The sequence below is a fragment of the Vipera ursinii genome, assembly GCF_947247035.1.
Source record: "Vipera ursinii genome assembly, chromosome: 4".
In the NCBI taxonomy this organism is placed as follows: domain Eukaryota; kingdom Metazoa; phylum Chordata; class Lepidosauria; order Squamata; family Viperidae; genus Vipera; species Vipera ursinii.
Window position 1 is genome coordinate 61,472,226 of NC_139514.1, and position 12,124 is coordinate 61,484,349.

Here is a 12,124-nt window from a genome sequence, read left to right on the forward strand (position 1 = left end):
ACCATCTATTACAACTAAACCACTTTAAATTAAACAGTTCTTAAGAATGAAATATTCTTAATTTGGACTTTACTTTTACAGTTTGGACTGTTGTGTGTTTTGAAAAATAGATTATTTAGAATCTATTTCAGTCTTTAAATAATTAACCTAGTATATACATAATATATGATGTTTTCCATGGTGAGCTTAACATCAATAACAATATTTATTAAAAAGGATAACATAATTTCTGGTGGTATTATCTGTACATTAAAATTTTGTTTAGTCACAATTTTTCACTTTTCACATTCTGGAAAAGCAGTGGTCATGTATTATAGCAAAAGATGTTACATATGTGCATAAGCGTAGTCAGTAGCATATGCCTTTTTAAAAATATCAAATGTGCAAAGAAACAAAAATAAGTCCAAAATATCTGTATTACATCCAGAAATGCCAACTTTGCAACCAATATTTCTCATCCATAACTATGGCACCCTAAGGATACCTGTGTACATGCAAATGCTTCTCTGGGATCAGTAACGCAGCAGGGATTGCTTTTTCCTTCCAGTAATATATACCTAAAACCAGTTTATTGCATTTGGCAATTGTACTTAAAAAAACCTCATTGTCAACCAATATAATTCATTTAATTTGAAATCAAGTAAAAAATTGATTTAAATTGTTTTATTAAAACAAAGTAATGGCAATTCTTTTATAAGAAGTTGCCTCAAACAAAATGAGTTTGACATGCCTGCTCTAGATAGTTGAATGGTCCAAAATAAATTCTAGATCAGGCCTGTACATGCTGCCTGCCAAGCACCCTTGGACAGAGCATGGACTTTTTTTTAAAAAAAAAAGTAATAAAATCACCCCCACTGCCCTAAAAGTCATGTTGCCTAGTGTCTCCATGGCTTACCATGACCATGAGCTCCAACACTGTAGATGCTCCTCTAGTCACCAAATCATTGATTAGCCCACCAGCATTCCTTTGCAGACCACAAAGATTTTTAATTTATCAGTGTGGGCCTATCCCTTCTACAAGTTGGACAGACCTCTTCTAGATTTTCCTCTTGCCTTTCTGAGTTAACTCCTTGGTCTGTCATTGAGCAAGAATTGACTTTGTAGGGAAGCATATTATCATTTGATGTATATTTAACATATGTTCTACCTTTATTTACCGATTATATAATATTTGTATGCGATCCACATGGTGAGGTTTGGGGCAACTTACAATAGAAAAAAATATATTTTTTAAATCATAAGATTAAAATATTAAAGCAGGGCTTTTTTTCTCATTGAACGCTCTGAATGGTGTTCTGGCACCTTTTTTTGCACAAAAAAAAGCTTTTGCACAAGCTATGCTACTCCCTCCCTCCCTCCCTCCCACAAACTATGCTACTCGTAAGCCAATAGGAATTGCTGCTGAGAGCGCCAAAAGACCCGGCTGGCAAACGTTGCACCGGCAAGTTGTCTGCAGTGAAGGTGAGTTGGCAGGAAGTTTGCATTCCTCCCTGCTGCCCAACTATACCATCTCAACTAGGTAAGTAAGAGAGGACAAGGAGTAGGAGGTGGGTTCTGCAGAGTCCATGTGCACTCCTTCCTTGTGCTCACCCGTGTCAGCCAGGCTGGTGGCCTACCCGGTGCTGGACCTGCACCACTGTCGCCTCGCCCTGCACGCCTAAGTGGCTGCCCTGCATTGCTTGGCCCGCACCGCCTCCGCCGCCCACCTCGCACAGCCCTGCTGTATAGAGCGGGCCCCGCTGCTCCCACTGCAACAGCCGTGCCGTCTCCAGCCCTGGGGGACAGCCCACCACCAACACCCCTCACGCCCATGACCGCAGCAGCGCCACCCCCCTGCTTCCTGCGCCCGCCAAGATGAGAGTTCTGGCACCTTTTTTTTTTTAGAAAAAAAGCCCTGCTTATACATAGCACTGCATTAGTTCATTTTTATATTATTCAGTTGAGTAATGCTAGAATACAAAGATATAACCCTAACCGTTTTCTTGTTTTTAAAATTTATTTTAGTGTAAAACCATTGTTTTCAATTCATCTTAGATTTATATTTAAAAAAAAACAATGTGAAGGTATGTCAACAGAACTGCTTATATTTTACTTTACTTTACTGAGAGATTGAGGAATAGAGGTAAAATACATTATTGTAAACTTAGATAATAAAGCCCTACATAATCCTTCCGATGGAAAGGAAAGGAAAGGAAAGAAGGGGAAAACATACTTAAGAACTAAATGATGCCTGAAAGTAAAAGGGGAGTGCCGAAAAGGAAGAAAAATGTGTCATTGGTTTAATTATAAAAATTCATTATATGAAGTCATGTAAAACAGAAAATAATGGGACTCTTAATTGGTTGTTTGATAAAACAGAAACTATCATTGTGGTCTCCATTTAGCTCAGGGACATTGGACGTGTTGACTGAATACTGGAAGATTATTTTCTCAGATAAAAAGAGAATAAGGCTGTTATTTCCTTTCTAAATACTGTAACAATACGGCTGTTTACTAATGTCAATGAATTTAATAAATAAAGTATTGAAGTTAATTTTGAGAAACAGTACTTTTTAAATATCTTTGTAATGGATTCAGAAGGTCCATTAAATAATTTTCCTAAGAAGAAATTACAAAGTTATTTAAATTTGGTAAAAGTATTAGTAAAAATTTACAAGCCATTACTTCATTCTATCCATAAAGCAATCATATGAACTGTTGATACCAATTTATAATGCCTTGGTAAGACCACACTTGCAATATTGCACCCAATTTTGGTCGCCACAATATAAAAAAGATGTTGAGACTCTAGAAAAAATGCAGAGAAAAGCAACAAAGATGATTAGGGGATCAGAAGCTAAAACATAGAAATGGTTGCAGAAATTAGGCATATCTAGTTTAATGAATAGGGAGAGACATGATAGCAGTGTTCCAATATTTGAAGTGATGCCACAAAGGAGAGGGTCAATCCATTCTCCAAACCATCTGAAAGCAGTACAAGAAACAATGGATTGAAACTAGTCAAGGAGAGAAGCAATCTAGAACTAAGGAGAAATTTCCTGACAGTTAGAACAATTAATCAATGGAACAAGTTGGCTCCAGAAGTTGTGATTGCTCCAACACTGGAGATTTTTAAGAACAAATTGGAAAACCATTTGTCTGAAATGGTATAGAGTTTCTTGCTTGAGCAGGGGGGTTGGACTAGAAGACCAAGTCTGTTCTTCTATTATGCAATATTTATTGATTCTGTTCTTCAGTAATTTTTTTTTTAAAAATCGAACAGGTGGTTTGACCCCAAGAACAATGAAATAACTTCTACTATCCAGAACTGAGTACTATGAATGACTAAAATTCCAGTAATATGTATGAGTGCAAATCAGCACATATAACCCTTATGGATATAGTTAATAACAAGAGTGCAATAGGCCATAGTATTGAATTTAATCATTGAAGTTTATTCAGGCAAAACCTATAAAACCAGATAATATTAATTTATGTATTTGATGCCCAATGTCATGCACTGGTGTATACTATGTGCATCTATTTGTTATCAGTACAAACAAGATTCACACAGGGGAATTCTTAAAATGTATAGCAAAGAATTTTGCAGACTGAAATTTACAAATTATTTCTCAAATTCTGCAAACTGTCATAACAGGGGATCAGTACTTCTACTCTTCCTCCACCTTCATTTTTTTTTTCATTGCTCAGCCAGTCCTATAGTCAAGTTTCAGGTCTCTATATTTTTAGAAACACAAATAAAACCCTATTCTATTTATTTATAATGTGTACTTTAGAAACTGATTCATTAACACTTCCCCAAATAAAATAAATTGCTTGATCACCACAATTGGTGGCACATTATTCATTTGCTTTGTGTACATTTTCTAGTCATATATAAATTAACCATTTTTAATTATGGTCCTAGACCAGCATTACACATAATTTTTTTTAAAACAACAGTAGTAATAAAAAATACAAAACAGATAAACAATATATTATGATTAGTGGTGGATTATCAGTGGATAGTTAGAGTCTGTCTAACTTTTCATACAGTATAATAAAATTTGGCCACATTCAGAGAACATACCATAAATCATTGTCATCATCATGAATGTTATTAGTGGAAACTGTTAACCTGCCAAGCTATCTTTTCCCCCCTGACATGATTTTGTGTGAATGAATCTCAGAACCTAGAAGGTTTGATGAAGTTATGAAAAAATAATCTACAGACAGGTTTGCAAACCTGTAGCACTAAAGAAGAAAAAACTTTTTATCGTTTCAGATAAATTGTTGAAGAATCAGAAAAAAGAAAGATAGCACCCTCAAATAGATGGTCTTGTGCAATCCTATCATATTGAGCTTATTTGAGAGTGCTTCAAATATTTTGTGGAATCCCCCCCCCCAAACAACCCAAACTTCAGAACTTTTAATTGAATGAGAAAGTTGACTTGCCTAAGAAATTTACATAGCATATACATTACTGAAGCTGAAGTGTTTCAGATATTTGTACCTGAGAAGATTGCAGAGAGTCCTCAACTTTAGTGACTTTTCCAAGTTGCAACAGCCTGACAAAAGTGACTTACAACAGATCTTCGCGCTTATGAAAGTTGTAGCATCCCTGCAGACATGTGATGAAAATTTGGGTGCTTGGCAACGGCCTGTATTTATAAAGATTGCAGTATTCCAGACTCACATAGTGACCATTTGTGGCCTTCCCAGCCAGCTTCCAAAAAGCCAAGTGAATGGGGGAAGCTAGATTAGCTTAATAACCATGTGATTTGTTTAAGGATCATAGTGATTTACTGAACAACTACTCCAAAAGGCTGTAAAATTGAACATGAACCTGGCTTAGCAATAGAAATGTTGGTTCTAACTATGGTTGTAAATCAAGGTCTATCTACATATGTTTCTATTATGAGTGTTTAAATTGCTTTGTGTATATTTTCAGTCTGTGTAACTTACTGAGGCCTTTCTGAAAATGTGCTCATATTTTATTTTCTTTCCAGCAATTTGCAAAAGAGCTACGGCAATGGCATATAAATGTGGACGTAGCAAATGATTTGGCTCTTAAACTTCTTCGGGATTACTCAACTGATGACACCAGAAAAGTACAAATAATGACCAATAATATTAATGATGCATGGGCCACCATTAATAATAGGTAGGACATGATGTTTACTATCACACATAAAATGGAATGAAAGTCCTGTTTTCACTAGAAAATTCAAGAACATTCATCAAATAATAACAATGAAAGATTTAGAAGATGTGGGTATGATATCTAGTTGTTTTTTATTTTTCTACCATGCATTTCATAAGATTAGTTTTGGGAAAAATGTTTCTTCTTTCAATAGTTTAATCAATGTATGATTTATTAATTAAATTATTTCAAAGTCTTGTCATTGTTTGAGTTACAATTTATGATTCCTAATTTTGTTACATTACAGTTCTATCAGCATTTGTTCTTCTTTTCCAAAATGTATATTTAGTACTTAAAGCCCCATTAAAAACTAGTGCCATGATCAATTATTGAGTATTGTAGATTTTCTAAGCAATGAGTGAGAGGCTTGCCTTAATGACAACAATTTTAAAGAAGGTCAGAAACTCAAACAATATTTGTTTTTCCTTATACTGAATAATTATTAAAGCTCTAATATCTCTTTTATCTCATCCCTCATTATTTAGTATAGATATCATTAATTCAAAGGCTATTTTAAAGTATCCCACTATAGTATGAATTCTGTCATAAAATATATACAAATGTATTTGAAATAAAAAGTGTATTAAGGCAGCAAAAGTAAAATCATTGTTTTGAATTCTTTATTCAGTAAGATGCAAAATAATTAAATTGGTTTCTCTCTTTCCCTTCCTTTTTTTTATAATTTAGCATGAGGTTTGTAGCTTACGCTCCAAGGCAAAATTAATGTGGTTTTAAAGGCTTTTAATTACAATTAATGAGTATGCTTAAAAGACTTTGGTATAAAATATAATCAGAGGTCCTGCATAGATATGGAAATTATTTCAATTAACTTTCTTTTGTGTATTTTAAAATTCTGAATAATCTCTCTCTTTTAAACAAACATTTCATATTGTATGTTTAAAAGCAAGCTTCAAACTTTAAGTAACTTGAATTAAAAAATATATTAGAATGTTTCCAAATAACTTTTGCTGTCTCGTTGAAGGACAAAAAAAATTAATAATTTACATTTCTGCTAATAGTTATTTTTCATGGATCCCTGCATGAAGTCCTTTCTCTTCTAAGTTTAATATCCTATGACCTGTATAGCATCCTAAAATTGTACGTTTAGTCAGATTGTAACTTTGAGATCAAAAATATTTTTGTCTGGAAGAAGAATCCAACAATTTATATATTTTTTTCTGATTGATTTTAGAAACTTCTAAACCAGCTCTGCATTCAGCTCCAGAAATATAACCTCTGATGACTTTTTATATTATTAACTACTATTGGTGATAGGAATAGAGAGTAAGCAAGGGATACCTTCTTAGTCTTTTTCCTTGTCTCTGCTTTTCACTGATTGTAAATTCTTAGACTCCCGTTCAGCTTTCTCCTAAAGGGAGAATATTTCCCTCTGCTTTTCCCTTTCTACCACCATGAGTCCAGAAAGTTCAAAGGCTGCAGGTTTTTTCATATCAAATCAAGTTATTCATTATTTCAGATTATATTGTTGCAACTTAAGCATCAATTTCTATATAATTTTAATGGGTTTGGTTATGTTCAAACATGCTAAATATTGATCGCAGTAAATAAACTAGATACATGCTCAGCATTACAAGACCAGATAGAAAGACCTGCACATGGATTAGAGAACAAACAAAAGCATACAATATCCTCAAGAGAGTAAACGAATTGAAATGGAAATGGGCTGGTCACATAGCAAGAACTGATGGCAGGTGGACTATGGCACTCATAGAATAGATCCCACTTGAAAGAGTCTATGAAAGAGACCTAAAACAAGATAGATTGACGACATCAGCAAGTATTGAGGGCCCAATTGGAAAAAGAAAGCTCAAGACTGTATTGGTTGGAAATATGCAGAAGAGGCCTTCATCCTGCAGTGGATAGACAATGGATAAAACTATGAAATAAACTAGCTAGGGTTATCCTAGGATTCCAGCTAGGGGTATCACAACATTTTCCTTTCAAGAAGAAATCTTGATAGAATTGAACAAGAGAAAAGATAAAGACAATGGTGAGACAAGATGATTTGATCTAAAGAAACCAATAGACACCTAGTTCCTTGATATGATCCAAATGAGAAAAATATTGCAAGAAAGTTATAGATATGCTAGTATCCATAAAACATAACCTCAAGATTAAGGTTTTTTTTCTTGTTTTAAAAATATCCTTACATTTCTATCTACAAGGCAAGACATATGGCTAACTCTACTAGGAAATCTTACAATCCCAACTAAAAATCCATGTGGAAAAATTATGCTCACTGTAGCATTAATTTTCGTATATCTTATTATTGTATCTTACTTCAGCCACTATCTTTTAGCCAACCCTCACTCTATTTCAGCTTTATTCTGACAGGTTATTCTGAAGAAATCAGAAAGAAAGCTACAATTTGTAGATCTTCAGAGGGCATGTCACACAGGGGTATACTGTACAGGTTCTGATTCTGATTAGATTTGGCAAATCTATAAATTTAGAAGGTTAGGACATCCTGAATAGCTGAAAAAAGATAAATGTACATTTTAATATTCATGTGAAGTATGCATTTTGTTTCTTTATTCTCACAAAGTAAGAGCTGTAATCTCGGCATCCCATGCCATCATCCTAATACACCCTTGCTGCAGAGAAATGGCATCAAAAAGTACTGAGATATAAAGCTGTTAATATCTATGTTAAGTATCTGTTCTTGCCTCTACTGAATAAAGGACAAATAATGTTGGACTTTTCCATTAAATTATAATTCTACTACCTCTTCCATATGGCAATATCATGCTTCATCAGCTATCATAGTAATTATATAACTAATTTCTTTTTATAGCCTGAACTCTTAGATATCCATCCATCCTTGGTGCTGTAGATTGCAGTTATTCACTGAATTGTCCCCTGAATATAAACTTTCACTTCATCAGTTCAGATAGTAACTATGTTCCTGTCTAGATTGGGTTTTAACAAATCTAGCTGAAATCATAATTGTTGTATAATATTGAATGATTTGATTGGTTTATGCTTATAGATTATCCCACATAGTTTGAAAGGCTGTTAGTTTAACAAATACATTTCGTAATTTCACACACTTCGGCTCCATGTGAGTATTGAATTAATGTGATTCAAAAGTCATTTGCTTAACATTGTGTGTCTTAAATATTTTTCTTATGCAAATTGTGAACTGAAATTCAGAGTAAGAGGGTTTTGAAGAATGTGTAAACATTCCCAAACATTGTAGAAATTGGAAGTCGATTCATATTTGAAACAGGAAGATTTTTTCCCAGAAAATTATTATGGAAAATGAAGAATTAATTTATTTTGATATAGTCCAAATATTGTACATTTAACCAAGAAGAACATATACACACTTAGTATATGACTGACCCAGAGCCACATCAACAGTCCAGAACAATAATTTGATATGTATACTAATTTCTAAGTTACATCTCTAGCAGATAAGTAATTGCAACCAATCCTTATTAAACATCTAATACATTCAGTATACACAGATACATTTTAATTAACTACAATCTCAAGATTATAGGAAACTTAACATCCCTTTTTAATGTGATTATTTAAGTGGTCAGAACACAACATTCAAGTTTGTTATTCCACACATCATGTGAATAATTACTATGAATCATAAAATATCAAATATTCATTATACTGAAATCAGACATTCAATCTAGCAAAATATTAGGAATCTAAGAATGTAATTTGAACATTGGAGTATTACAGCCTTAAAAAGTAATCCAAAATTTGATTCTGATCATCTATTTTATAGTCCACTGACTTGTATAGAAATATTGAAAACAATTCCATATTTGTTTCATTAATTCTGTAGTTGAACCCGAAAGTTAACAAAGTAAATGTTTGAGGGTAGCAAATGTTTTAGAGCCAGATTTGTCTAGTGGTTAAAGCAGAAAGTGGGAGACCGTGAGATCTAGTCTTGCCTTAGCCATGAAAGCCAGTTGTTGTTCTGGAGAAAATAAGAAGAGTAAGATGTGCTGGATATGTTCACTGCCTTGAGTTATTTTTAAAAATAATAAAGGTTGGATATAAATAAATAAATAATAAATGTACATGAACTAGTCTGATAGTAAACACTTAGAAATACTTTGTCTATCGGATTTTAATTTCCTTGGTTTGAAAATTAGAGAGCTGTACTCCAAGTCTAAGGGACGCGGTGGCTCAGTGGGTTAGGATGCTGAGCTTGTCGATCAGAAGGTCGGCAGTTTGGTGGGTCGAATCCCGAGTGCCACGTAACAGAGTGAGAGCCTGTTACTCGTCCCAGCTTCTTCCAACCTAGCAGTTCAAAAGCACGTAAAAATGCAAGTAGAAAAATAGGGACCACTACGGTGGGAAGGTAACAGCGTTCCATGCGCCTTTGGTGTTTAGTCATGCCGGCCACATGACCACGGAGATGTCCTCGGACAAGCGCTGGCTCTTCGGCTTTGAAACGGAGATGAGCACCAGCCCCTAGAGTCGGAAACGACTAGCACGCATGTGCGGGGGAACCTTTACCTTTACCTTTACCTTACTCCAAGTCTGTTTATGAATATTCTGAAAGTAACTAGAACAACCAAAAGCAATCCCAGCTCACATTAACATTTTAATTTTCCCAGTTTACATTAAAATTTCAGTACTAGTTTCTTTTTTTAAAAAAAGATTCAAATACAAAATTATTTGTCTTTTTTAAAAAAAAAGATTTCAAGATAGAGTACCTCTCATAGATCTATAGTGACAAATAGCAATTAGCAAGAATTTGAGACATTGTGAGAAAGCAAAAAAGAAATAGAAATAATTAATCTATAGCACAAACCTTGCTCCAGAAAGACTGGGAAAAGTAAAATTAAAATACGCATAGTTTCCAAATTTCTATACCTTACCTGTAATTCCTGCTTTAAACTGCCTTCTTGAAATTTGCGTGGTTTTTGGTTGTCAGCCATGTCCTTTGACAGAGAGCTTGACAGCTAGTTTCTATTTTATACTTTATGAATCTTTAAAGGCTATTTAAAATATGAGTAACTATTTTCATTGTGATCTGTTTCTCCTATATTATTGCTTGAATTGTGTTACTGGTGCTGTTGATTTAAGAAGACATATATGAATTTCTTTCTTGGATGTGGAATACTTTGCTTTATTCATATATAGTTATTAGCTATTTTTCAGCCTTGCCCTTGGCACTTGAGAAATTTGGAATGGATGTGCTTTGGTGATTATTTTATGAAACAACAATTTGCCATTAGTTTCTTAATTATCAATGAAGATTTTTATTCTTTGACTATATAAATAACCTATTCTATGTAGTGCTCTTGTCATTTAGTACTGTGACATACAAATGTGTCCATTTTTTTCAAACATCTAGGCAAATATTCTTGAGAAAAGTAAATGAATGCAGAGATTGCCTGAGGCAATTTGCCATTATTCCCCTCTGTTGCTAGGTAACTATAAACTGCAAAATAACCATCATATACAAGAAAGAATAATAGGCATGCCTACAGCAACTCTCCAAAAGTGTAACAATATCAATCAGTCAAAAACTATGTCAGTCAATGTAGTGGTTACACATATGATTAATTCCCAGTGCACCACAATATACACAGACATAACATGAGAGTACCACAATTCAATCAAATTCAATAATGCTGTTGTTTTGACCTGATACTCTCACTGACATTTGATATCAGGCTTTTATAAGGCAAGATATTCAATATCAACTTTCTCTAGTTCATAAAAGGCAGGCTATTACTTCCTTTGTTTATAAACTGAACATTATGTGTAGTTCTTTTTTAAAAATAATATTTTATTAATTTTCCAATTTTATACCTAAGTATTTAAAAAGCAACGTGGTGGCTGGGTTACTCAATAGTTCAATAACATACAAAAATCTTCAGTACAAATCTCAAGTTACAACATCAAATATTTCCTCTCCTTTCCCCTTAATATCTACTATCTCATATTTAAGCTAATACAGTTCTTATTATATCAGCTAAATAAAAACTTCATAATTACATTTATCAATAAAGTTTAGCTTATATGTATCTTAATTACAGCGTATCCAGTAGAAATAGAAATAAGGAAACTTTTTGGAAAACCTTTTAGTCCCAAATTTCAAAAGTGTATGCATCCAATTAGATTAAAGTTGGTTTTATAATTACTTGGTTTCCCCTGGGTAGTCAGTCGCTGCTGTTCTTAGAGGGTGGGGCAGGAATTCTCTTCCCTCTCTCCTCACAGGGGGAAAAATACTTAGGGCAGCTTTTGCAGGAAAGATATTTAGAGTCTTAAAGAGAAGATCAGATCTCACCCAGTTTCATCTGCGTTGCTTTAAAAGTGCGTGGTAGTAATTTTGACTTCGGCTGTCAGCAGCTTAATGACGAGCCATATTGCTATGGCTGGTCTTTCCCCCGCCAGTTTGGAGAGATGCCCCAGATCAAGTAGAAGGGCTGCTGCCCTCCCAGGATCAAACAGGGATCCCCTCCTCGCTCATCGCCCCTACAGGGCAACTTTTGACCCTTTCCAGGGTCCCCCAGTGGGATGAAATTGGATGCTGAAGATGGAGTTCACCTCCATGCATCTGGAGGCACCGATGGCAAACCAGAAGTCATTACATGTAGTTCTTAATCAGAGCAAAATTCTCCCATAATTATCAGAGAATAAGTTTTAAAACAGTGTTTCTCAATCTTAGCAACTTGCTGGTTTAGGGAATTCTGGGAGTTGACGTTGAATTAAATAGCTATAATGCTCAAGTGGCATTCAGTTATTGGTGAGGCTGTAATTAGATGCTATGGTATACATACAGTACTTTATTATGGAGCATAAACTGGGCATTTAGATAAGTGGAAACAGTTGTTTTTATCCTTTCCCTTCATAAATTGAAGATACATACCTAGTGCCAGATGCAGAGTTGAATTAAAGATGCAACTTATTGAGATTAAATATATTTGTTTTCCGTATCTT

General features: G+C 34.2%; 1 protein-coding gene across 9 annotated transcripts in view; it reads left to right on the forward strand.

Moving 5' to 3' along the window:
• Positions 1–12,124, forward strand: part of DMD (dystrophin) — a 906,062-nt gene that overhangs the window by 661,465 nt on the left and 232,473 nt on the right. For all 9 annotated transcript variants that reach the window (XR_014492555.1, XM_083362891.1, XM_083362889.1 and 6 more), the window contains one exon: positions 4,989–5,143. Coding sequence is in view for 8 of the 9 variants with exons in the window: in XM_083362891.1 (XP_083219017.1) it covers positions 4,989–5,143 (155 nt within the window). In the remaining variant the exon portion in view is untranslated. The remainder of the gene's footprint in view (positions 1–4,988; positions 5,144–12,124) is intronic.